This window comes from Rhinolophus sinicus, linkage group LG05 (genome assembly GCF_036562045.2).
Source record: "Rhinolophus sinicus isolate RSC01 linkage group LG05, ASM3656204v1, whole genome shotgun sequence".
In the NCBI taxonomy this organism is placed as follows: Eukaryota; Metazoa; Chordata; class Mammalia; order Chiroptera; family Rhinolophidae; genus Rhinolophus; species Rhinolophus sinicus.
Genome location: NC_133755.1, coordinates 90,216,330 through 90,242,144, shown reverse-complemented (window position 1 = coordinate 90,242,144; position 25,815 = coordinate 90,216,330). Strand labels below are relative to the sequence as shown.

General features: G+C 49.1%; 1 protein-coding gene across 1 annotated transcript in view; it reads right to left on the bottom strand.

The window, feature by feature from the left end:
* Positions 1-4,654: 4,654 nt before the first annotated feature.
* PTK7 (protein tyrosine kinase 7 (inactive)) overlaps positions 4,655-25,815 on the bottom strand; it is a 58,662-nt gene continuing 37,501 nt past the window's right edge. The window contains exons 6-20 of the mRNA XM_019738437.2: positions 25,560-25,708; positions 25,039-25,305; positions 21,699-21,832; positions 21,422-21,557; positions 21,146-21,265; positions 19,646-19,795; positions 19,377-19,527; positions 19,150-19,277; positions 17,732-17,935; positions 16,733-16,888; positions 15,898-16,130; positions 14,806-14,886; positions 7,108-7,259; positions 6,082-6,260; positions 4,655-5,631 (exon numbers count right to left, since the gene is read on the bottom strand). Of these exons, the coding sequence (XP_019593996.2) occupies positions 5,471-5,631; positions 6,082-6,260; positions 7,108-7,259; positions 14,806-14,886; positions 15,898-16,130; positions 16,733-16,888; positions 17,732-17,935; positions 19,150-19,277; positions 19,377-19,527; positions 19,646-19,795; positions 21,146-21,265; positions 21,422-21,557; positions 21,699-21,832; positions 25,039-25,305; positions 25,560-25,708 (2,401 nt within the window). The 3' untranslated portion in view covers positions 4,655-5,470. The remainder of the gene's footprint in view (positions 5,632-6,081; positions 6,261-7,107; positions 7,260-14,805; positions 14,887-15,897; positions 16,131-16,732; positions 16,889-17,731; positions 17,936-19,149; positions 19,278-19,376; positions 19,528-19,645; positions 19,796-21,145; positions 21,266-21,421; positions 21,558-21,698; positions 21,833-25,038; positions 25,306-25,559; positions 25,709-25,815) is intronic.

Genomic DNA, 25,815 nt, shown 5'->3' with positions numbered 1-25,815 from the left:
AGTTACTCGCCGAGTAGCGGGGGCTTGGGTCCCTGGTGTCCAGACTCGTCGCGCCCCCGCCACTCGGCTGCAACCCTTCCCCTCCCCCCAGACTTCCTTTCCCTTTCCCTCTCTTTTAAAGGCGACACTTTCCCACCAGGCCGACTCCCGGATCCTCATTCATCATCCTCTATACTGGGTAGGTCTCTGGCAGACGTACATCTGGAAAAGACCGGAGAGACAGTCGGCCTCCCCGTCCCAGTTGGGGGAAGGGAGAAGAGGTGGAGATCAGTGAAGACTTCCAGCTGCGCGCTGGGCTGGGGGAGGGGGTGGTTCCAGGGAGAAATCCCACCCCTCAGTCGGTGCAAAGGCCTGGGAAAAAGTGTAGCCGAGGGGAAAGTTTAAGCAAGCAAACGCAAACGCGCGCGCGCGCGCCCTTCTCTGGAAAGCCATAGGATAAAAAAAAACTAGGGTGCTGAAAAGGCCAGGTTCAGGGTCTAGGTCTGGATCTGAGCTCCAAGTCTGTGAAAATAGCTTGGGCTTTGCTCTTACAGAAATTTTCAAATCTGGAATCTGCTTCTTCCTAGCCTTGTGCTGGAAATAAGTGTTGAGCTCTCCAAACTCTATGTTCCTCATTGTTGGTACCCATCCCACGGGATTCTTAAGGCAGATTAAATGAGATACAGACTAAAGCGGGGAGTATGTAAGTGGTCAGTGAATAGTTAATAGGAGCTACCTGGGACAATCACCTCATTCCTGGGATAAACATCCTCTGGTGTTTAATAGGATGGGAGAGGGTGATGATTCCTACCTTAAAAATTGTTGGGAAGATGAAGTGGTAGTGAAATCAACTTAGTGTACTACAACCAGCATTTAAAATAAATTAATGGGTATCACAAAAAGCAAGCATAAATATTGTTGCATAAAAATTGTTTGAATTCCAGGTAAACGATATAAAACTTCCATTTTATAGGTAAAAAGGGTGGGTTAGTGTAAATTTCATATGGTTCAATGCATGTGTGTACTAGATGACAATGTCAACTGCCTATCTTACTGTGAGTCACAATCCAAAGACTGAGAAATACTGAAATAAAGTATGTTCAAGTGATTTGTGATATGTGTGTGTATATATATATATATATATATATATACACACCTATATTTAAAAATGGGCTCATTCATCAAAATACAGGAATTAAGAGCCTTCCTCTTCCCCATTTCCCAACAGTTTTAAAGAGTTTTTTTCTTTTCCTAATTTAGTCCATACAACAGGTAGTTAAACATATGGAATGTGTTAGCTCAAGAGAAAGAACAGGTCAAATAAATAGGTTCCAGAAGGGTTTCTGGGGCCACAGATGGTACTTGGGACCATGATTTGTCTGAGCAGCACAGTCTTACAACCACAGCCCTGGGGTCCATTCCTGCCTGGCTTCGAAAGACTTTTATGTGAGACCCCTAGCTTAAAGACCCCCTCAGCAGTGGCATCCCAGGGGACAACTGCTGCCTGCTGCATCTACAGGGTAGAGAACAGTTCTCAGCTTCCCTCCAAATAGGCTGCTCTCTCTCTGATTTCACCCAACCCTTGGGCCATTGCACACCAGTGTTAGTGCCACAGCACCTTCACCTGCTTGGGATGGCATCATCTTCACAGCTCTTTGCCACCACGGGGAGCAGGGGCAGGGAGGGGACCTATACCCACACTATATTGGATTACTGTGGTTCTGGAGCCGAAACTGTTGGATGTGGATGAAGTCAAAATCAGACTGGTTCATAGATGTGTTTTGTTTGGACCGTATAATATCTTTAAATCAGATTTTAAATAAAAATCTGAATATCCAGTCGCTCTCAAAAGATTGGTATTTTTAGCCACTCCAGGCCTATGTTACCCACAGAATGACAGCCTAGCGCTGAGTTGAATGGTGGCCATAGAAGAGGCATCTGCTGTCAGGTTCACTAGATTCCCTACAGCCCATTGAGCTCAGATAAGTCCCCTGCCTGGCCTCTCTGGAATGTGAGTTTAGTGTTTCTCAGATAAGGCCTAAATCACAGTCATCCCCTGGAAGATGGGAGCTCACATCTACCCCAGACCATGCACTACCTCCAGAAGGGCAGCAGAATTCCAGCCAGATCCCACCCTGACCTTCATTTCCTTCTCCTGATTGTTATCACCTAAATAATATCACAACAAAAACTATGGATTGCTTTTAAAAATTACAATAAAGAAATTACCAACACTCTAAAACTATTTTCATTTGGAGTTAACCTTTATGCGGTTATTCTTAACTTGACATAGAAGAGCTCTCGACTGATAGCAGTATTAGAGGCAATGGAAAGGAAAAGGGGTCACAAACAATTGTCATCCCAATAAACAAAAAAACAAAAAAAAAAGGAAAAAAGAAAAGGGGTCATGCATCAGTGTGCCTAGGAAAAATCTGGAAAGCCATGCTCTGAACACTAATAGTGGTAAGCAGCCACTGGAGAGGAGTTTGGGGACTAGAGGAGTGTGTTCTTTGCTTAGCTAGAAATCTGTACCATTTGATTTCTTCCTCGATCAGTATTATTTTCATACATTTTTTGACTCTTAAAATAAAGCAAAGCTATAAACAGGGCAGAGGCCCAATACATGGGTCTTGGTGACGGACTAGATGGGGAGCGGGATCCACAGAGAAGACTCATGTTGGACTGAGATTTTGAGTAAGGGTGACTATCCTCCAAACATTGGTACCACTCCTGGAAAGAGGGAACTTGGCTAGAGGAACAGGTTTGAGAGAGAGAGAAATTCAGTTTGGGCCCACCGGAACAAGCAGAGGAAAATGTCCTGTAGGAAATGGGGAGTATGTGTCTGGAGCTTGAGGCGGAGGCTGGAACTGCAGCTAACACTTTGGGAAGGAACTATCCACACTACAGGGCCAATTAAAGCCACATGAGGAGAGATGAGATTCCTGCAGGGGAGACTGTAGAGAGAGGAAGGCCAAGGACAGAATTCAAGAGAACAACAATCTCTGGGGCAGGCAGAAGGAAGCCTCAGCTGGGGCTGGCCTGGTCAGAGAAGGGGAAGAAGGCATACATACCATCATCCAAGTCAAGACAGGGGAGTCTGCAAAGGCAGCTGTGGCCAGCAATGTTGGCTGCTGCAGTGTGATCAAGCAAGACCACGAGTGAGAAAAGGATCAGGGATTAATGACCTAGAGCAGTGCCTCCCCAGTACTTCCAAGTGCAACCCATGTTAAGAAATCATTGTTACATCGCAACCTGTGGTGAATTCGATTTTTGCTCCCAATTCTTCACACTCTGTGTTGGAATTAAACAGCCACACCCTTTGCCATGTGACTTTGCAGAACCTACTACTGCTGTTGCTGCATTTTGATATGTGACATGCTTTGGCAAATAAAATGTTAACAGACTTGTGGTTTTAAATGTGCCTGTGTGATTTGGCTTGACCTCTTGTGCTGCTTCCCCTGCATGAGAGTATGTGCTGAGACCAGTAGAATAGACCCAAACTAGTCCTACAGCCTGGAGCCAACCCCGGCTGAACTCAGCTAGGTCCAGCCAAGATCAGCTGAACCTCACCAATCTGCAGATCCATGAGGGAGAAAAATAAATTGTTGTAAGTGACTGAGATTTGGGGGTTATTATGCAGGATCGCCACCCCAATCGCTGACTACTATGTAACCCAGTATACACAAACATGTATCAAATGTTACCAACAACATTTTGTAAAAGAATACTTACCCTTAAGGTATACAATGTACTCAGATAGTTTCTATCATGTTTCATGTTTTTAAAACGCTGGTTGCAGCCCACAATTTGAAAAAACACTGCTCTAGAGAAATTTTTTTTTTTTTCACTCCAACACATCTGAGGGATGTAACACACTGTACATCAAGTAAGTGGCTCAGTTACTTGCGGTGTGACCTTGGGGAAACTACCTGGCCTCCCTGGGCCTGTTTCCTAACCTATGAAATGAGAACAGTAACATCTGGCTAACAGAGTAGTTGCGGAGATTACATGAGATAATGAGATAATAATGAGATAATAATGCACGTTAAGTGTTTAGCAAAGTGACTGGGACAGAGCAAGTATCCAATAAATATTAGTTGTTATTTTCATTGCTGCAAAGTTTAGTGAGGAACAGAATTAATTAGAGCAATTTCCGAGTCAAGGACTCATTTCTTTAGGATGGGGCACCAGGCTGAAGTTACTGGAATACGGGAGAATATAACTGATGCCACAGAGTCTAGGTAACTGAGAGGCACGAATCAAACCAGCTGAGGGCCCGGGAGCAATGAGGCACTGGCGTGGATATTATCCACTCCATCTACCTCAAGTCTTAAAGGGATTCAGAGATCTGAATCTGTCATTAAGGACTCCTGCTGTCCTACTCTAACTTGTCCCCCCTCACACTTCCACTCTCCCCACCTGAGCACGAGGACGAGGCTAGGCAGTGAGTAGCTGACAGTCAGAAGCCACACAGGATCCTGCAGACAAGAGGTGGCCTTGCCTCCGGAGCCCACATTCTCGCTGCTTCCCTAACCAGCGAGAAGGACCCACATCTGCCAGTTATTCTCATCTAAGCCCCACCAGACTCAGGAAGGCACATGGCTCCTTCTGATACGCGAGGGAAGACGGGACATGATTCAAGGGCAATGGCAGGGAATTAACATCAGAACCAAGCTGTAAAAAAGGCTTCTTTATTGAGAGCAGCGAGTGTAAAAAAAAAAAAAAAAAACCAAAACAAACAAACAAATAACAACAATAAAGGTGTGAGGCAGGGGTGGCCCCCCTCCCCATCTCCTCCAGGGCCCACCACTCCCTCCCATGCCCACCCACCCCACGCTGCAAATACATACAAAAGCCGCCCACGGTGCATACAAAAAGGGCGGGTTATATAGTGTCAAAAGCTCCTGAAAACTCCTTCATCTGCCAGGCACTTAGGATGAGGAAAGGAGAGAAGGGTGGGGAGGAGGCATGGGGCTGGGTCAGGCGCACAAGTCCATGCAGGGAGGACTCACTGGCTGTCCTCCGTGATCCCGGCACAGACCCTGACGTGGGCCTCGTGGGCCAGAACCACCCAGGAGTTTGAGTATATTGAGAAACACCTCAAACCCAGCTCATCGTCAGCCTAGCCCTCCCTGGGCAGAGTGGGCAGATGAGTGGCAGAACTGGACCTGGTCACGGGGAGGAAGCCCAGGCCAGGAACTAGGGTTACCTGAGGCATCCACACTGTCCCTGATGGGGGGAGGGGTGGCAGAGAAAGCTGCCCAGCCCGAAGCTCTAGTCACCCCACCTGGGTCCCCATCGGCCTCCCAGAGGGCTGAGAGTGAGGAAGAGGAGGAAAGCCCAGGCCCTGCCCAGACCTCAGCAGCGCCTGTGGTGCCAGGGTGGGGCCCCTAGGGCCAAGGAGGACAGGGCCCATCATGCTGCGGGCACCCCTCAGGACGTCCTCCCCTGCCCACGCCATCCTGACGCACAGGCTGCCTGGGTTCCCTCCTCACGGCTTGCTGTCCGCGGGGCTGTCTCCCAGGGTGTTGGCGATCTCGCTGAAGGAGGGTCGGTCCTTGGGGCTGACGGCCCAGCAGCGCTGCATCAGCCGGTAGAGCTTGGAAGGGCAGCCCTCAGGCTGTGGGAGTTTGGCCTTCCCAGCCTGCAAGTCTGCAGGAAGATGGCGGGAGGAGTGTTAGTCAAAACTTGTAACCACCTGTCCAATCGTCTGTGGAGCCTGCAGTTCCCATAAACCGCCATGGGAGGGCGACTCACGGTGGCGGTGACAGGCCAGTGGTGGGTGGGCGCTAATTCAAGGAGTGGGTATGCTGGGGGTATCTTACAACCAAACTGGTTAACTCCCCTGGCCCCAGCTCTCTCGGCCTGGTTGGGGCAGGGTCCGCCCACACAGCGCAGAAGGCAGCCAATGCATGGGGCCAAGGGCTATTTACCAACCAGCATGAAACCATTGCAGTATTTCAACAACTGGAGTGGTCGTATCTTTGTACCTGCTAATACCAGCCCCGAGAGGGAAGGCAGGCTGAGCCAGCCCCAGGACATTAAGCAAACGCTCCACCTGGAGAACATCTGGACTCCTCCCTTGGAAACACAACTGCCTACCTGCCAGCACTTCATCGTCAGCCTGCCCACCGTGGGGCATGTCTCCGTGGGTGAACACTTCCCACATCAGCACACCGAAAGCCCAGACATCAGACTTGGTGGAGAAGTCACCTTCCAGGATGGCCTCAGGGGACATCCAGCGCAGCGGGACCCAAGCCTGGCGGAAGTGGTAGTACTCACTGCAGAAGAAAACCATACAAGGGGTTGGGGGTGGAGCCCCTGTGGCTCACACAGTGGGGTGAAGTGAGGAACACGGCCTGGGATCCCACTCTCATGCCCGGTCTGGGTCTCATACCCAAGCTCGATAGAACCCAATGTTTCTACATCAGGGCACTCGGAGAAACTGGCAACATTTATGCTGAGCACGGAGGCACAGTGGATGAAATGTGGAGGCATCCATGTGGGGTTTGATGGTTACAAATTCTGTTGAGAATCAAACTTTGCCTAGATGTTCATGTAATAAAAAAGCTAATACTCATACACACTTCCAGTACTGGTTTTAAAAAAGGTGAAAAAGGAGAACACGTGACATGGAAACTTTCAAAAGCTTTACTAGTGATAAATCAATCATGACTAAAGCAATAGTCAGAGGAACTGGGGTGACTCAGAACTGGGGTGACTTGAGGGGAAGTTTCTGGAGGCAGTATGTAGTGTGTGTAGGCATTCCAGAGCAACTTTTGCCTGTGGGTGCTGAGCTTTAAATCATAGGCTTCAAAATAATAATTACTGAATTCAGGAAGGTATAGAGGGAACCATATGCATAGTTTAATTATATATAAACTGTTATAAAATTTGACTAGTGATTAGAAAGGATTTATCATTTTTTATCACTAGAGAAAATGTAAAAATGTCAGGGATGTGTGGCCCACTGGCTGGGACGCCTGCCACCCCTCTGGAGGGGATGAGAAGGCGCTGCCCCTTCCTGGGCCACCTAGTTCTGGATTAAGCAGACACGAAGCCCTTCCCACACCCCCCAGACTACATCTGTCCTCTGCCCCTTGCCCCGCCCCACCCATGTCCTTCTACCTGTTGTACACGTCCTTGCTGAGTCCCAGGGCCGACACCTTCACCTGTCTCTGGGCGCTGACCAGGCAGTTGCGAGCAGCCAGGTCCTTGTGCACAAAGCGGTTGTTGGACAGATGCTCCATGCCCAGGGCCACCTGGGTGCACAGGGCCACCTGGAGTGAGAAAGGAGCTTGTCAGAGCGCCCACGTCAAGGGGCATCAACGTGACAACCTCCAACACAACCCTTGGTGAGGTCTCAATGCCATCAGTGGGATGCTTAGGAAGCCCAAAAGCAAAGGCACAACAGCCTCAGTTTCCTTTTCTGTAAAATGGGATGATGACAGTGCCTGCCTCACTTGGGTTGTTAGAAAAACAGAATTAAATGAAATTAAGCTTATGGAACCACTCAGACACACAGCAGATTCTAGATAAGTGAGTGGCACATGGGGCAGGGAGAACACAGCAGTAACCCCTTCCTGAGTGAAACATAACTGGTCAGTAACCAAAGCTTACATCTTTACGGGTTGTTCCTTTCCCTTTTTACTTCAAAATGACGTATTTCCTATAAGTTGTATATTAAAAAAACAAGACACACACAAATATATACATATATATAAATATATATATATAATGTGTGTGTGTTTTGTGTACACACACACACACTGGTTGCCTCCAAAGAGGGGGATCTGGGGGCTAGAGAAGGGAAAGGTAGGGAAACTTTTTGTTTACGTTTTTTACATTGTGAACTACATATAGAAAATATCAACTATATGTATACTTTCACAACTGATTATAAAGCTCACACCCAGGTAATGGTCTCTAGTTAAAAAATCAAAACCAACAATGCTAGCACCCCAGAAACCCCTAAGGGCTCCTTTCTCATCATACATTCTCCCGTCCAGAGATAATCACTAGCCTGACTTTATGATAATAATTTCTTGGTTGTTCTTTCTAGTTTTACAACTTACACATATGTTCTCAAATAATAGGATTCGGTTTTGGAACCCGATATGGTTGGAAGCATACAAAATGTATACTATTTTGTGCCTGATTCTTTCACTCAGCATTGCGAGAGTCATCCTTTTTGGGGGGCTACCATTATACAGAGTTCTTTTTCATCCTGAATATGCCACAATTTAGTCATTCTAATACCAATGGATATTTGGGTTTTGGTCCCCCCCCCCCCATTTTGAGGCTATTAAGAACAATACTGCTATGACTGTTCTTATGGGTATACACATGTATGAGTTTCTTTAAGATATCTAGGTGTGGGTCTGGACTATGAGTATTGCTGGCTCTCCAAAATAATGCCAAACTATTTTCTAAAGTGTAAGAAAGTTAGGGATATTTTTCACTGATACCCTTTTAAATTTTAGAGACACATGAATGTATTATTATATAGAATACCTTAAGTGTAGTAATAACTAAGTTATACTAATATTTTTAAAGTATATATCAATGAACTGAATATTGAGTATCTACTGGACCCCACCCACAGCTGGGTGCTGGTGGAATATAACAGGAATGGCAAGGCAGGGCTCCCAGTGAGAGGGCAGTCTAGAAGGGAGACAAGAATTGTACCAGCAGAAGACTGACACCACCAGGGAGAAAGTGTTCCACGCCGCACACATAAAATTGGAACACCAGGAGAGTGCTTGTAGAGATCCATGCCCCTATAATTTCAATCACAACTACTCAACTCTGCCATCGTAGCACGAAAGCAACCAGAAAAAAAATGAGTACATATGCTGAAATTTGAATGTCATGACTTTTTATGGGGCAACTTGTCACAAATTCTTCTTTTAATTTTTTTTACCAACTATTTAAAAATGTACAACCTGGCGGCTCAGGTGGTTGGAGCGCCGCGCTCCTAACGCCCAGGTCGCTGGTTTGATTCCCACATGGGACAGTGAGCTGCGCCCTCTACCGCTAAGATGGTGAACAACGGCTCGACCTGGAGCTGGGCTGCGGTGAGCCCAGAGGATAGCGTGGGCTGCTGTGAGCTGCTGTGAGAGGCCAAACGATGCCTCAGCTGGGAAGAGCAAAAGGCTCATAATACCAGCATGGGCCAGGGAGCTGCGTCCTACACAGCTAGACTGAGAAACAACGTCTTCAACCCAAGTTGGGGGTGGGGGAGGGAAGAAAAACAAAAAAAAAGAAAAATAAAAATGTACAACTCAATCTCAGCTCACAGGCCATCCAAAACAAGCAGCAGGCCAGAGTTGGCCTCTGGGTCACAGTTTCCTGATCCCTAACCCAGACCACACTTGTCTATCCCCTTCATGCTTCTCTGACCTTCTCCCCTCCTCTCAGTCTCCCCTCAGCCTGGTCCAGCCTGTCTGTCCTCTGCCATTCTCTCCCAGGTTCATTTCCCTGGCTCACAATCTCCACCGACTGGCCCTCTCCCTTGTTTGGAGTTGGACACCTCCTCATAGGGGCCTTTCCTCCCAGTCATATCTAAGAGAGCTTCCTCCTTCCTCCTTCCCCATCCTGTTATCCTGCTTTACTTTGTTATTCCATAGCTCTTGTCACTGCCTAAATGTATGTGTCTGTTTGTTTACTTCTTTGTTGTCTGTCTCTCCAGCCAGAAAGCTGACTCCATGAGGACAGGGAATTTATTTGCTGCCTTGGTCACTGTTGTGTCCCCATTTCTGGCATATAAAAATGCTCGAAAAGGTACTTGAATAAAAAGTATTGAATACATGGATGACTTGAATGAATGCAATGCTTAAGTGGCTACATTTTTTTTAAGTTTGAAACCAGATTATTTTAATATATGTTACCTACCTTTAACATATAATCACTACCATTGTCACATTTCTCAATTTTGGATTTATCTTGAGGAAACAAAGTTTTTTTGTTGTTGTTTGTTTGTTTGTTTTTAAATAGAACCTTAAAAGGCAGCAGTTGGTTTTCTGGTGTCTTTCTCTCTTTCTCTCGATTTTAATGGCCAAAGTTGTTGTGACTAAAATAGTTTGGGAAGATGATGGGCTAGGTTTTGCTTGTTTTGTCTGTCTTTCGTGAGGAAAGGTTGGGAGAAGAGAAGGAGGCCTAGGGACATAACGGTTCATGGAGTTCAACACACAGTCTCCTGGGATGCCCAGTGAATTTCTTAAATTGAAAAGAACAGAGCCTTGCTCTTGGAACCAGAGAGCAGTGGTCATCTAGAGACCACCCCCACCCCAAGTGTTCCCTTTTCTGGGACAGATAACTGAAAGGTGGGGAGGTTTCATTTCTTCCTTTGTTTTTACAAGGTGGTAATCTCTTAGCTGCCTATGGAACTGAAGCTGCTTAGAAAGAGGGGCTTTGCACATTGTGAACTTCTCCCCCAGGACTAGTCAGCCATCCTTAATGCTTCTTGAAGTGAAAATTTCTTTTCTATTTTTTTTTAACTTTTGTTACCAAAGTAAAAAGTGAACTTCTCTGCACTTATTAAAAAGTGCAACTTGGATAAAGAAAATATGCCTGTGTCCTTTTCCTCTATAAATGTGTGAAATCATCAGTTTTGAGTTTGCATTTAAAATATTTCATACTCCTCAAGATTTACACATAAGGCACGATGCCAAACAATGAACCTAGTATGTTACCTTTCGTGTAAGAAAGAGGGAAAGATGAGAATATCTACTTGTAGTTGCTTCTGTTTGCTACAGAAGTATTGGAAGAATAAAGGAAGCAGTCACACTGGTCTCTGATGGGCAGGTGGGAATGGGAGGGGCTGGTGGAAAGGGCATGACAGGAGACAGGACCAAGGGTGAGGCGCTTCCCTGTGTATCTTTTTACATCATTCTGGCTTTTGAATCAGATATTGTATTCCCTATCCATAAATGTAAAATAAAAATATACATTTTCTAAATTCTTAACTCTTAATTTGATCTTTGACCTTTACTCTTCTAGTATTTCCTTTTTTCTTCTTCTTTTTTTGTTTTCTGAGGGAGGTAAAAAATTATGGTAAAATACACATAACATAAAATTTATCATTTTAACCATTTTTAAGAGTGCAATTCAGGGGCATTAAGTACATTCACAATGCCGAGTAACCACCAATATCCATTCCCAGAACTTTTCCATCATCCCAAACAGAAGCACTATATGCATTAAACAATAATTCTCTCCCCTCGCAGCTGCTGGTAACCTCTTTTGTTTTCTGTCTCTATGAATTTGGTTGTTCAAGGTACCTCATATAGTGAAATTATACAATATGTGTCCTTATGTGTCTAACTTATTTCAGTTAGCATAATGCTTTCAAGGATCATGCATGTTGTAGCATGTGCAGAATTTCATTCCTTGTTATGGCTGAATAATACTCCACTATATGCGTGCAGCACATTTTGCTTATTCATTCATCCGTTGATGGACTTTTGAGTTGTCTCCACCTTTTGGCTTTTATAACTAAGACTGCTTTCTTAAGAGCATAAGGGAAAAAAAAGACCCACGTCCCTTTTGCTTCTGTTGCCTTATCCAAACCTTAGGAGCAACCCCCAAGGGACACATGGGACCTGTAGCATTTCCTTGTATATAAAAACAAAGCAAACAGAAATGCAGAGATCCCTGTGACCTGTGGAAGATTATTTAACAAGTTACAGGCCAGCTGTATGTTTCTTCTGGCATATAGACTCATTCCCAGGATCCATAAGGGAGAAGTCGCCCATCACATAATGCCATCGTGGAGGGACGAAGATAAGAACGTAGCCAAAAACCAATATCATTGGTGATCAAGGAAATATAAACCAAGACCCGATATCATTTGTACACATATCTGATCACAAAAGGTCAAAAGTCTGTCTCCAACTTATCTCTGATGGTTCAGAAAAAAAAAAAAGCATGAATTGGTAGTTACAAAATAGTTACAGGGATGTAAAGTACGGCATAGGGAATCTTATCAATAATGTCGCAACAACTATGTATAGTGCCAGGTAGGTATTACACTAGTCAGGAGAATCATTGCATAAATTATATAAATGTCTAACCACTATGCTGTGTACCTGAAACTAACATAAAATAATATTGAATGTCAACTGTAACTGAATAATAAATAATTTTAATATGCATGAAAAATAACAATACACATACCTACAGAGAGAATGAGAAAACTAATGGGGCAAAATGCAAACAACTAAATCTGGATAAAGGGTGTGCAGGAGCTCCTTGAACTGTTCTCAGACTCTTTTAAGTTTGAAATATCAAAATAAAAACTTAACAAAAACACACACGCACGCATGCACACACGCATGCACGACCAAAAAGCACATTAAAAAACAACCAACTAAATAAGTAAAAACATATGTGTGGACCAATTATGAGAGCATGTCACAGATTATTCAAAGGTTATGGTTAATTTGATTCTAAATTCCTGAAATTCAAATAGGAATAAAAGTGAATGGGAATGGTAGAGAGTTACCTAGTGCAAGGAGACCACCCAATCAGAGACAAGGAGACAAGAACACTTGTTGAGTACCTACTGTGTGCTGCACCTTGGGCTAGGCCAGCTGCCTCTCCTTCGTGTTTCCCCGAAAATAAGACCTAACCGGAAAATAAGCTCTAGCATGATTTTTGAGGATGCTGGTAATATAAAATAAGCCCTAATGCGTCTTTTGGAGCAAAAATTAATATAAGACCCGGTCTTATTTTCGGGGAAATACGGTAGGGCTTATTTTACAGTCTGAGCATCCTGAAAAATCATGCTAGGGCTTATTTTCCAATTAGGTCTTATTTTCGGGGAAACACGGTAGGATAGGAAATATCAAGTGCACCAAATACAGTGTTGTGAAAGTTTCATTTTAGTTGTGTGTGTGCGTGTGTATGTGCTGGGTCATGATGTAAAATGCATTTCTTATCGGGAATCCTAATCCAAAAACATTTCAAGACCATTGTCCTACACAAGGACTCTTCAAACTTGAATGAGCTTAGGAATCAGCTGGAAAGGTTGTTTGAAAAACGCAGGTTCTCAGACCCCACTGTCAGATACCCTGATTCCCGAATCTGAGTGAGGTATAGTCCAGAAATCTACTTTTTTTTTTAAGCAATCCCACTCCCTCTCATCTGATGCAGATGTTGTCCTGGGAGAGGGTGGAACCCAACTTATTGAAGCTCCCCATCAAATTTAAGATGCTCTGGCACCAAGTGTGGGAGAGATCTTCAGCAAAGGTGATGCCTTTCGGCTAAATACAGTCCCTCAGGTCATGGGATGGAGGTAGCTGGTTTCCTGTCAGCCTATGTCCCTGTCCCGGCCACAGAAACCTACCTTGACTCCCCTCTCCTGAATCCATCTCCTTCCTGCCATTCAACTACTTCCTGTCCTTGAGAACTTAACACAAATGGCTTTCTCTACCAGGAAACCCTCTTTGTTAACCACAACTGTCTGTCTACCTAAAGGAAGCGAACGCTTTGACGTCTCTTAATTTATGTCTCTTACTCGCTTTCTGTGTTGCACCTGAAGTCTGTATGGCAGGTGCCTCCTCATTTGCTTTCGCTCCCTCACTAGGTCCTAAGTGCTCCAAGGATGCCTGGCAGTTTTAGTTTTGCATCTCCAAGGTCCCTTAGGACCATGGCTGGCTCAGTAAAGATTAGCTCGCTCCATGCAGGCCCTAATTTGTGAGCTCTGGAGTTCTGATATCCCATGCTGGCGTAGCCCATCCTGTCCTATAGCTTTCCAGGGATGGACGTAGGGGCTCAGTGTCAGGAGGCCAGCTCTGGGTGACCTGCTGCCAGGTCACTTGCCCTATCTGGGCCTTAGTAAATTCACCTGTAAGAGGAGGAGGCCAGCCTGAAGAGCATAGAGCCACTTCTCCGAAGAGATCAGGGGCAGCCAGGGTCCCACACACCTGACTGATCAACCAGCCACACCTTTCTGCCTTGCCCCCAGGGTCTGGGACCTAAAAGGCAAGGAATGGTCACCTGGGAGGGCCCTAGCAGTGTCTGCCTACCTGCACTGAGCTTTGATTGGTTTATGAAGTGACTTCACTGTCAACTTGGAAGCAGACTGCCCAGTCACAGGGAAGGAGGCGGAACCATTTCAGAGGTAGGAGAGGAGGCAGTGGGCAGGCAGAGGCGCCTGCAGTAGGTATCATCCCATGTGGCCAGCGGGGAGTCGGCAGACTTTCCTTTCTTTGCTGTTTCCACCCAATCTGCTCTACCATGCGGCTCCAGCCAGCCCAGAGCAACCCTCTGCCCAGAAGGCAGCAGGACAAAAGGAAGGAAAGGTTGGCAGCCTACAGCACCAGTGACAGTGCAAGTGTGAAAACCAAAATGGGTGAACCGCAGCAGCCCATTCACAGGAGAGTCTTCCACACTCAGAAGCTAAAGAAACACACTCGGGGCCACACCCAGCCCTGCAGGCCCCTAGGAGCTGCTTGCTGCTCCTCTGGGAAAGTGTTCCCTGCTGCCCCTCCACCTCAGTGTGCCCTGCAGGGAGCTGAAGTCCTGCTCCAGTTGCATGGGGGAAGAGAGCTCTTCTATAGGAAGGCAATGTGGCAATACAAAGCCTCTTTTGGTCTATGTGGTCGAGGACAAGTCACTTAACTTCTTAAACCACAGTTTGTCCACCCACAAAATGGGGAAAGTGACACATATTAAGAGGTTTATTGTGATCACTGAGATAACACATGCAAAGTACTTACCAGAGGGCCTGGAACCCAGGGAGCACTCCATCAGTGGCACCTGTTACAACGATGGCCCTTGCTCCGAGCCCACCCTCGGGGACCTCACCCTCCCTGTCCTCACCTTCTGCTTAGTGCTGAGAGGCTGTGACTTCAATTTTTCATCCTTGCTCTTGGAAATCCTCAGGAACTGTTTGAGGTCTCCCTGAGGGAAAAGCCCAGAGTGTCTGTCAGGTCAGAGCCCAGCTGTCCTGTTCAAAGCCTCAAACCAAGCAGGAGCTCACATTGCCCGGCAGGTGGGAAGAAGCCCTGACCTGACTGTCCACCCCAACCTGGATGCCCCTCCCATGGAGCAAGTCCAGTGGGAATTAATAAATACATAGGAGATGCCTCCTGGAAGCTGTCTCAATCAGAAAGAGAGTCATATCTACCCTCAAGGGAGCCCCCAGACAGGCAGGTGCCAAAGCCCCTGCCCCCAGGGAGCGAAGAGGAAAACACAGCCCCCCCCCATGACCTCTGTTCTCCAGGGTCTTATTATCTAATAGATATACACAAACAGGAGGGAACCCCAGCAGCAGAAGCACATACAAAGCACTCATAAGCACTTCGAATGAGAAGATTAAGGATTACTCCTCCCCTTCCTGCCCCACCCCCACCCCAAGCTGGGGGATTTGATAAGCAGAAGTTTGAGGACCAAGGGGAGTAGGCCAAGGTCAGTAGCAGAATGGAGAGTGAGCAGCAAATCTGGGCCTGACAAGTGGGGTGGAAAGAGAAGGCTGGTGAGTAGGCTAACACTGGTGCCTCACGCGGGACGGCATGCCAGGAAGGAAGGAAAGCCAGGTTCTGATAAGTCTGTTCTCAAGGGGTGATAAACCCTGGGGAGAAATAAAAATGACAAACCAAAGAAAACCCGAGTCAGGGGAGAAGACCTAGAAAGTGTCCATGCCGTGTGTAGAGTAACGACGGGAAGAACTCCGAACCAACCCCCAGACACAAGACTGGCAGGCAGCAAAGACGGGGTGCCATCAAGGAAAGGCAGGTGTGGGAGAGCTGGGGTGGGGGGGTGGGCAGGAGGCTGAGCATCTCAAGGTGGCAGCAGCAGGCAGGCCAAGGGCTCAGTGGAGCCCACGAGACGAGTTTCCACGGTGGCCCCTCCACACACCCCCCTCAGGGCACTGCGCTGTCCAAGCCCCCCAGAGCCCTGCCAGCAGCATACCAGGTCCACATACTCCAGCACCATGTAGTGGGGCTCGGTCTCCCGACACAGCCCCAGGAGCCGCACCACGTTGGCATGGTTCAGCTTCCCAAACATTTCGAACTCCCTCCGGAAGTCCAGCTGCTGCTGCTCGTCCCGGCTCTGGAGGCTCTTCACAAGCACCAGGGTCTCTGCCACCCCCTCCTCCAAGCCCTGCGCCTTCGCCAGGAACACCTCCCCAAACTCACTTTTCCCTGTGGGGACACGTCGGAGTCAGCCAGCTGCCTGTACCCAGGCAGAGGAAGCCCTGACTTGGGAAGGCGCCTCGCTTCTCTCTGTCACATCGTGGGGTCCTTGCTGCCCCCCACACACATATACCTGGACTGGGCCGCGCCCTAGTTCTGCTGTGGGACCCTGAGCAAACCCCTTCTCCTCCCACCCTGGGCTTCAAGTGCCCAGCAGTAAAATAAAGGGATGGGATTAACATTCAGGGTGTCCCAAAGGGTGGTCTGCATGAGAATTTTAGGTGGCTCATGACAAACATGTCTGCATGGTTATGTTTTAATGTATGCTCAGAAAAAATGTAACTAGCACCAATCCCTCATTTCTCACACTTTTCTCCTAGAACAAAGCTAACTTTAAAGTTTAAAAAAAAAAATCTAAAGAAAACATCAAATCAATAACACACAGGAATGACAAAAGCTGTGGAGGAGGGGTGTGAACCACGGGCGCTGGGGACTAGATCCCCCCTATGCTCCCCTGCATCTCTAAGGTTTCGGGGTCTTCAGAGCCACCAGCCCTAACCTAGCCTCAAGACAGAACTGGTGGCCTACGGGTAAGCAGGGTTGTAACACACCCAGTGTGGTGATGGGCTGCAGGCTGGCCCTCGGGAAGTGCATCTTATCACTTGTGCTGTGGCGTTTGTTGGTGGCCACGGGGCCGGAGCCCAAGCTGGTCAAGGCCACTTCCTCTTGGATCTCCGCTGAGGGCTGTCCATTCTGCAAAGGCCCGCCTGGGAAGAAGGGGCACAGGGGAGTGTGAAGATGAGATGTGATACTCAGGCCAGCATGGGGACCTGTTTTCTCCCCCAATCCCCCACTTCCACCAAATGTGTCTAATCCCAGTGTGCCACACAAGAGCCATCCAACTGATGAAGCAATGGGACCAGAGGTGAGGGTGACAGGTATCCTTTACAGGATGACCACTTAATTGACGCAGCTGATTGCAACCTCTGAAATGGAACAAACTGTTCCAGTCTCATCTGAAGGACCGGTCCCTCGACACCTCCAAACATAAGGGGTTTTGCTTTTATAAGGCCTCCTACGGGCAAAGCCCTTAACAGGCAAAAGAGGAAATCACAAGGGAGACTCAGGCCCCGCTCCTGAGCACCTCAGCTTTTAAGGGAGACTCAGCAATGCCCTTAGGGCGCTGCTCCCAGTTGGAGGAGACGGAGAGTAGGAGGAGGGAGAGAGATAGACAGATTGCCCTTGGGGGAACGCAAAGACTCATGGAGGTAGACAAGATGTGCAACAGAAACATGTATACACTGATTATATCTGTGGCTTCATGCTGCAGTGAGAAGGCAGGGAAACACAGGAAGCTGGCCCATGGGGCTCCAATGAGGAAGTCTTAAGCCAGGTTTCTCAGAAGCCAAGGCCCTGGGAATCAGCCAACTGCAGGTTTCCAGCGGGGGGTGGGGCAGCTCTGGTCCCAGCCGCCTGCAGCTCCAAGACCCGCCTGCAGCTCCAAGACCGAGCGCTCCAGGACCACCTACTTCCTCCAGAGCCACTGCTCTCCCCGCCATGGCCGCAGGAGGGCGCTCCGCACCACCGCCCTCCGCCAGGCGGCCCCTCACCGTTGAGGCACTCCATCTCTGGCTCCTCGCCCTCCGGCTGCTTCTGAAGCCGCTTCGCCTTGCAGCGTTTCTTGCAGTAGAACATGAGGCCCAGCACGGCAATGATGTAGGCCACAGCGGCGCCCACGGACAGCCCAATGGTCTGGATCATCTTATAGGGGGGAGGGCTGCCTGGACCCTCCGACTCCTCCAGCACAGGCTTATCTGAGAGAGACACAGAGGTCTGGGCAGGGCCCGGGAAGCAAACCCAGCCTTCCTTCTCTACCAGCTCCTGCACACCCCACACGTGACGGCCTCCCAGACCCTTGGCCTCCCAGACCCTTGACGGCCTGCCTGACCAAACCAGAGAGACCTGGGGGGCGGGGGGTCACCACCGTCACAGGCTTTAACAAGGGCCGGGGCCTCAGGCCCCACCGAGGTCATAGGGAGCTCTGAAGGAGGGGAGGCCAGTGACTCCCAAGCTGGCTGTGCATCCAAACACCAGGCCAGGGACATACATACAAACCACACCTGCCGAGGACCCACCACACTCGCAGTTTGTTAAGAAGCTTCTTAAGCAACTTCATTCCGTGAGTCAGGCCCTGAACAACAGCATGTGGGAACTTCTGGTTTAGAATCCCACACACTGTCCAGGTCAGAGCAGGTTCTTCAAGAAACATATGAGTAGATGGGATCTTCTAGTCTAGGGGATTTCAGTGGCCTAGGGTCTCATGGAGCAAGTTAGGGGAACTGAGGGAGAGACGCCCAAAGGGAGACGATGCATGATCCCCGAACTCCCACACATACCCAGTGGCTGCAATCAAGGGGCCTGTCAGCTCACTGTTATCCAGCTAAAGGCCCACATCGTACTCTTGCCGAAAAAGAGGTCTGTTGCTAAACTAAAAAAATGTGAGAACTTCTCATTTAAACCGCTCCCATCTTACAGATGGAGAAACAAGCCCTGGAGAGGAAGTAACATCTGCCTGTCAGGGCGTATGGCAGGTTAGCAGGAGAGGCCAGACCCAAACCTCAAGTCCCCGACCCTAGTCAGGGCCTTTTACCTGACACATCCTCCTCTCTGGGCCTCCAGGAAAAAGGAACCTTGTGTCAAGGCATCCTGATCTGACCCCCTCTCTGCCCACCCCGGGAGATGTATGGGTTACTGCAGGAGACCTGAGAGAAAGCATTACAGAACAAGCACACACACCCCGCCCACACCACAACATGCATACACACCCCAGCTGCGGGACAGTGAAGAAACAACAGCCCAGCTCTAAGCCAGGAAACTTGTATGGCTGCGCCGTGGCACGGCCGAGGGGACACAGCTGAATCCCACCCACACCACAAGAATGGTTTAAGTGCCTTCTGTGTACAGGGGCTGATGAGTACAAAGATAAGAAAGAAGTCTGGTCCCACCACTTCCGGTCCCCAGCCCATACCCACGACGTAGAGGGGGGCCTCTGTGTGCTTGATGTTGCAGCTGTTGCCCGCAATGCAGGTGTAGCGGCCCGAGTCCTCCGGCGCCACGTCATGGATCACCAGGGAGCCGTTCTGGAAGATGTGCATCCTGCCAGGAGAGAAGCCACAGTGCTGCCCACCTCACCGGCTCCTGGGGAGACTGGGCTGCAGGAGAGGCGAGGTGGGTGTGGGGGCGAGACGGCCCTACCTAGGTCCCAGCTTGGTGGGGTCCAGGATGCGGTCTTTGCCCTTCCACTGAATGAGTGGCTTGGGGTCACCCTGGGCCTCGCACCGCAGTAGGGCTGTGTGGCCCTGGTACACGGTCGTGCGCTCAGGCTCCACCTTGAAGGTGATGAAAACTGGATGGGAAGAGCCCGGTGAGGGGCAGGGAGCAGTGAGCAATGGGGCTGGCAGGGGACAGGCTGCTGCCCCACAGGGCCTGCCAGCCCTGGCCCCAGAGCCCTGCCACGGTCGCACCTGCCACAGTAAGCTGGACATGGGCCCGGATCTGGCCCTGCAGCCCATTGGAGGCGATGCAGGTGTAGTTGCCGGCATCATCGCGGGTCACCCTGGAGAAATGCAAGGTCCCAGCGTTGTCCGTCACCCACTCTGGGAGGCTGCTCCCATCTGTAGGGGCAACAAAGGGAAATCACGGGACTGAGCAGAGTCATACAGGTGGCTGGCTGGCAATGCCTCAGTCACTCATCTCCACTCAAAAACATGTCTTCACTCCTCACTACCCACGACAAAGTCTCAACTCCCGAGCCAGGCACTGGGAGACCCTGTTATTTACTTCTTTTCTGATTTGTCAGTCTCACCTCCTTCTGCCGCCCTGTGTAATGTTCCACTTCGCAGAAGCCAAACTGGGCTTCTGACTGGGCCTTGAGTTTGCCTCGTTCTCATCCTCTGCCTGTCATTCCTCACTCCCAGAACCGAGCCCTGCTCTCTGCCACCATCCCAGGCACCAGATCCAGTTTGAGCCCCACCTTCCAGAGAAAACTCCCCCAGGCCACCTGAGCAGAGAGAGCCCACTTCCTCCTCACAACCGACAACCCTCCTAACTCCCACTGTTCATGGGAATGTAAAAACCGTCCCAGCCCTTTAAAAAAACGATTTGGCAATCCACATCAAGGGTTGTAAAAATGTGCATACCCTTTTATACATAATTATTCCATTCCTGGGAATCTTTCCCAAAGGAAACAAATCCAAATCCAGAAAAAACTTTGGCTTAAAGATGTTTATTATAGCAATAAAAAGAAAGAGAAAGACAGACAGAGAGAGAAAGGGAGGGAGAGGAGGATGGCTAGCAACAAATCTCCAACGTTTAGGGAATATTTGAGTAAATTATAGTGAATTCAATCATTGGAATATTATCACCATCATCAAAATCAATGTTGATGTATAAAAACATAGCATAATGCTTGATAATGTTAAGTAAAAAAGGATATAACATTACAGAGTTATCTGCATCTTCTTTTTTTAGCGTAAGCATGACTTACTCATGTAAATTTAATAAGTGAAAATGTACAATAAGTACATTAAGTGAAAACGTGCAATAAAATCACTCTGTAAAAACAGAAAGATACACATAGAAAAAGGCACACACCCAGAGATGATGGAGGGTAGGATTATGCTTTATATTTTTCCTCCCAAAATGTTCTAAAGGAGCCTAGTGTACTTTTACATGGGAAAGGATGACTGTTTTGAAAAGGGAGAAGGGAGGACGTTATAGCACTGTCTGGCCCAATCCAATCACTTGTTGTCTCGAGTCAATTTATATAGAGTCTAATGCTATCATCTGATTTCTTTTGGGTCTGGCTCTTTTCTTCCTAACTGGAATATAAACTGGCCCTCCGTTTCTTGTGTCCCCACAGCTCCTGGCATGGCGCTGGGCACGCAGCTGGTCCTCAGACGTGCACACATCTGACCAGGGGATGGCCCTGCCCACCCCCCGTCCCCGGCCTACGCAGTACCCACCTGCTCGTATCCACTTAATAGTGGGCTTTTCTCGGCCTGTGGCTGAGCAGGGCACTGTGGCCTCCTTGTCAAACTCCATGCACTGCTGCGGCCGGGGCGGTGGTGTGAACTTAAGCTTTTCTGTTTCAGTAGCGAGAGGGCGGGTAGGTAGAAAGAGGAGGAATTGAGGCAGCTAGAGAGGCCGGGGCAGGCCTGAAGGTCTTGAACACTGCTGCTGCTTCCCCTTCACTCTCCTGCCCGCCAGGCAAAGCACCGTCCCCTCGCATGCCAGCTCACCCAGCACTTGTACACGGGCTTGGGCCTCAATGCTGCCAGCTGGCGTGCTGCTCACGCAGCGGTACCATGTCCCATCATACACTTCCACGCTGTTGATGCGCAAGGTCCCGTTCTTGGAGACCTCGAACCGCGAGTCCTGCAGCACACAAGACGTGACCACGAGAGGTCCTGGCCTGAACCCCTACCAACATCGCCCTGGGAGCAGCCTCGGGAGGTCAGCTCGGAGGGGAGCAGTGGGAGGGGGCTCTGCCCCCCCAGCCGCAGCCATCACTCTCACCTCCGAGATGAGCATCTGGTTTCTGTACCAGATGACTGTGGGTTTCGGCGTGGCCTGCGTCAGGCAGTGCAAGTAGCCTGGCTTGCCCTCCTCCAGCTGGCTGTCTTCGGGCTTCTTCAGCCATGTGGGCACAGCTAGAGGGAGGGGACAGTGAAGGCGGAGGAACATGTTTGTAAAAGCAAAGGATCAAATCCCAAGAAATTCTAATACCCCACGAGGCCCTGAGTTTGGAAACCCTTGTCTGCTCCGGTGACAACTATAGCAACTACCCCTTAGTGAAGGCCTACAGGCCAGCACCTTTTGAACATTATCTTCGCTAATGGGCACAAGAAACCCCCAAGGTATGTATTCCTATACCCATTTTACAGCTAAGAAGATAGAGGTTCAGAAGTAGTGGTGATTAAATAACACGAGAGGGAGAGGTCTTTTGGTCTCTATGACTCCACAACCCTTGCTCTTTGTTACACCGTCATGCTCCAAGCCTCAGGCCTCAGTTCTAGCCACACCCATTCCCTAAATGATCTCATCCAGCCCACAGCCTTCAACGCCATGAGTGGACGATGCGCAAACCTGCACCCTGACTCATGACGTCCCCCCATGAGCCTCAGACTTGCAAATCTAACTGCTTACTGGCATCTCCCACTGGCTATCTAATAGGCATCTCAAACTTTAGATGTGCAAGAGAACACCTGATTTCTCCCCAAACCTGCTCATCCCAGCTTTCCCATCTCAATAAATATCACCACTATCCTGCAATTGCAGAAGTCAAAAGTCAAGCCTTGACTTCTCTGTACACTCTACATTCCCCACCATCACACTCATTCTACACAAATCCTATCTACCTTAGCTCCAAAACATATCCTGAATTTGACCACTTCTCACCTCCACCGCTACCACCTCTGTTCAAAGCCCCTTAACCCTCTCCCCTAGACAATTACAGTCATCTCCTAACTGGTCTCCCTGTTTTGACTCTTGCCTCTAACATTCTAGTCTTCTCAGAACAGCCAGAGTGATCTTTTGAAAACGTCCCTCTCCAACTGAAAAGCCTTCAAGGGCTTTCTATCCTCCGACTTCATGTGGCGTGGCCAACTGTTTGCAAAGATGGCTGTAAACTATCCTCCCATCCCTTTCCATCTCTTTATAACGTGATGTTGCCACCTTCCCATCAAGAGGTGAAGTCTGTGTCTCTACGGCCTGCAATCTGGGTGGCTGGCCTTGTCCAACAGTGGAAGTGACGCCGTGCACTTACTTTCTAAGCCAATGCCTTCAGAAGCCTTGCAGCTTCCACTTTCGTACTCTGAACCCAGCCTCCATGCGAGGAAGCCTGAGCGAGGCTGCTGGAGCAGCCATGTGGAAGAAAACCAAGATACCCTGGGCGATACCCACTGCCAGTCGTGTGAGCGCGGCCATCAGGGAAGAGCCAGCCACCCGCTGACCTATCGGCTGACTGCAAATGTGCACGAGCCCAGCCAACAGCCCATGGAGCCGAGGAGCCGTCCCATGGAACCCTCCCCACAGAATCAGAAGCGAAACGACTGTTATTTCAAGCCCCCACGTTTTGGAGTCATTTGTTATACGGCCGTAGATAACTGATAGACTTGGAATAAAAGCCAAAGTCCTTCCTAAATTCTTACACGGTCCCACGTGATCTAGTCCCAACCTCGACCACACTCACCGCCTCTTATTCAACTCGAGCCACACAGGCTACGCTGTCCCTCCAACACACAAGCCCATTTCTGTCTCAGGGCCTATCAACAGGGCTCCCTCCTTAGTGTAGCCATCAGCTCAAATGCCACCCTCTAGGGAAGTCTTCCCTCAACTCCCCCTGGCCCTCGTGTCTCTCTCTGTCACTTACTCTATTTTAGTTTTCTTCATGGCTCTGCAGCCACCTAAAATTATCTACTTGTTAACTCAACAACTGTTTTTCTTATTTGCTTTGTCGCTCCTACTAGACTATGAATCCCACAAGGGGAGGGATCTTTGTCTCTGCTTTGTCCAGTGCTGCATTCCCAGGACTGGGAACAGTGCCTAGTACAATGACTGCACTCAATAAATCTGTTGGCGGAATGCAGCCACGGAGCTTTCCCTCCTCTGCGCTCCCTCCCCAAACCCTACCCCTGCACACCTCACGCAGGCCTCCTTCTCAGTGCAGGGCAGGACGCAGGGCACGGCTCAGGCAGTGCCAGTCAAATGGCTGATCAAAGCCAGCCTTCTCCACCTTCAGCATGTGTAAACATCACCTGAAGTACTCGTTAAACCCTCTCCTCCAGAGAGTCTGCGTCAGGAGATCTGGAGAGGGGTCCCAGATTCTGCATTTTTTAAAGCACCCCCAACAAAATGGGTGATCTACAGACCCAGACTGGAGAAAGGCTGACTGTTGCTGCTTGTGTCTGTCTGTATGTCGCTGGGGAAGTGTCCTGAGCACATGTTACCTGTGTGCTGCGGCTTCCCCACTGAACCAGGTACCTGAATACAAGAGAGCAGGTCTCCAAGGTTTCAGCATCTTAACGGGAAGTGCCGTCACAACTTCAAATTTACAAAATCTTTTTGCATTTTTGAAATGTACCCACTTGAAAAGACGTAGAGGTAAGTGGAAGAAGCAGGTTGCAAAACTGTGTGTCGGTGTGCAAGGGTTTGTCTTATGCATTCTTTTAAACTATCATAAAGGTTTAGAACAGGAATGGTAAAAGAAAAAAGTAAATAAAATCTCTATGCCTGTAGCAAAGGTATGTAGGTCTTTATCCCATGCACTTTCGCTCTATTCATTTATTATATTTAGTGCTTTCCTCTCCTCTTATTTCACAAGTAGTATGCTCATTGTAGAAATTTAGAAAGCATAACAAATAAAATAATAATCACTTAGAAGTTTGTTCACTATTTCCCAAAAACGAAAATCTTTTTCTTTCTATTTCATTCATCTCTCCAACCATCTTGTAGGGAAGGCAGTGGGTTGCAGGGTAGGTAGTGGACTATTAGCCCCATTTTATGGATGACAACACTGAGCCCTAGCAAGGCAGGTGACTTGCTACCCACGGTCACTCTGTGCAATGGGCACAGAGTGGGGCCAGCGTCTTCTAGACTCCAGTTCATTGCTTCTTCCTCTGAAGCCAGAGGACCATTTTTCTCTGAGGGTTGTCATGCTAACCTCCATGCCTGGCTCTCTAGTTTCCACTCCAATGTCACCTCCCAGCAGCTGATTTCTAAGCCTGCAGGACCCAAAGCTAAGAGGAACTCAAGTGAGCACCAAGGAAGCCTCTGACCATTACACCCGGAGCCCGAGACCTCCTGGGACCTGGGCTCCCCTCCCCTTCGCCTCAATGATCAGGGCAAGGGTCCTCACTGGCCACGGTGACGTTGACATCCTGTCGCCGCTGACCCGCCAGGTTGGCTGCACGGCAGGTGTAGACACCAGCATCGCTCTCAGCAGTACTGGCAAACACCAGCTCGTGGCCCTTCTGGTAGACTCTGCCGTAGGCGGGCAGCCGGACTCCTGCCTGCTCCCACCACACCCTGGGCTCCGGCAGACCCTGAGGGGGCAGGCAGACCACACGCTCCTCGCTGCCAGCTGTGAACACCCGTGGCTCAAATGGTGGCATGTCTTCAATCTCTGCAGAGATGTGAGCAGGTGGGAAATAGCCCGATTACTGTGTGTCAGGGTACCTGATGTCCTCCCAGCAAGCTGGGGTGCTTTCCAGCACAGAGCCGCCCCTATCACCCTCAGCATGCCCTCCTCCTACCCCAGCATCCTCGTCCTCCCTCTGCCCGCCAAGCTGTTCTGAGTGGAAACAGGAGACTATATCTCTACATGCCAACATCGTGAAAGGCAGCTCCCGTCTCGGCACCCCAGACCCAGGGACACACCTGCCAGGTGAAGCGTGGCCTCCAGGACGATGGGAGGGCCCCTCAGCCCCTGGCCTATGCAGCGGTAGACCCCGGCATTGCGGGGCCTGACCTGCGTCAGCAGCAGGGACCCATTGGCAAACACCGTGGCTCTGCGGAGGTGTGGGGGCCTGCGGAAGGGAGAAAGTGCTATTTGGAAGACGTGGCCCACAGGCCTCTTTCTGGAGGGGACCCCATCCCACAAAGGTCAGAGATATAGGGTGGTATCAGCCAGGAA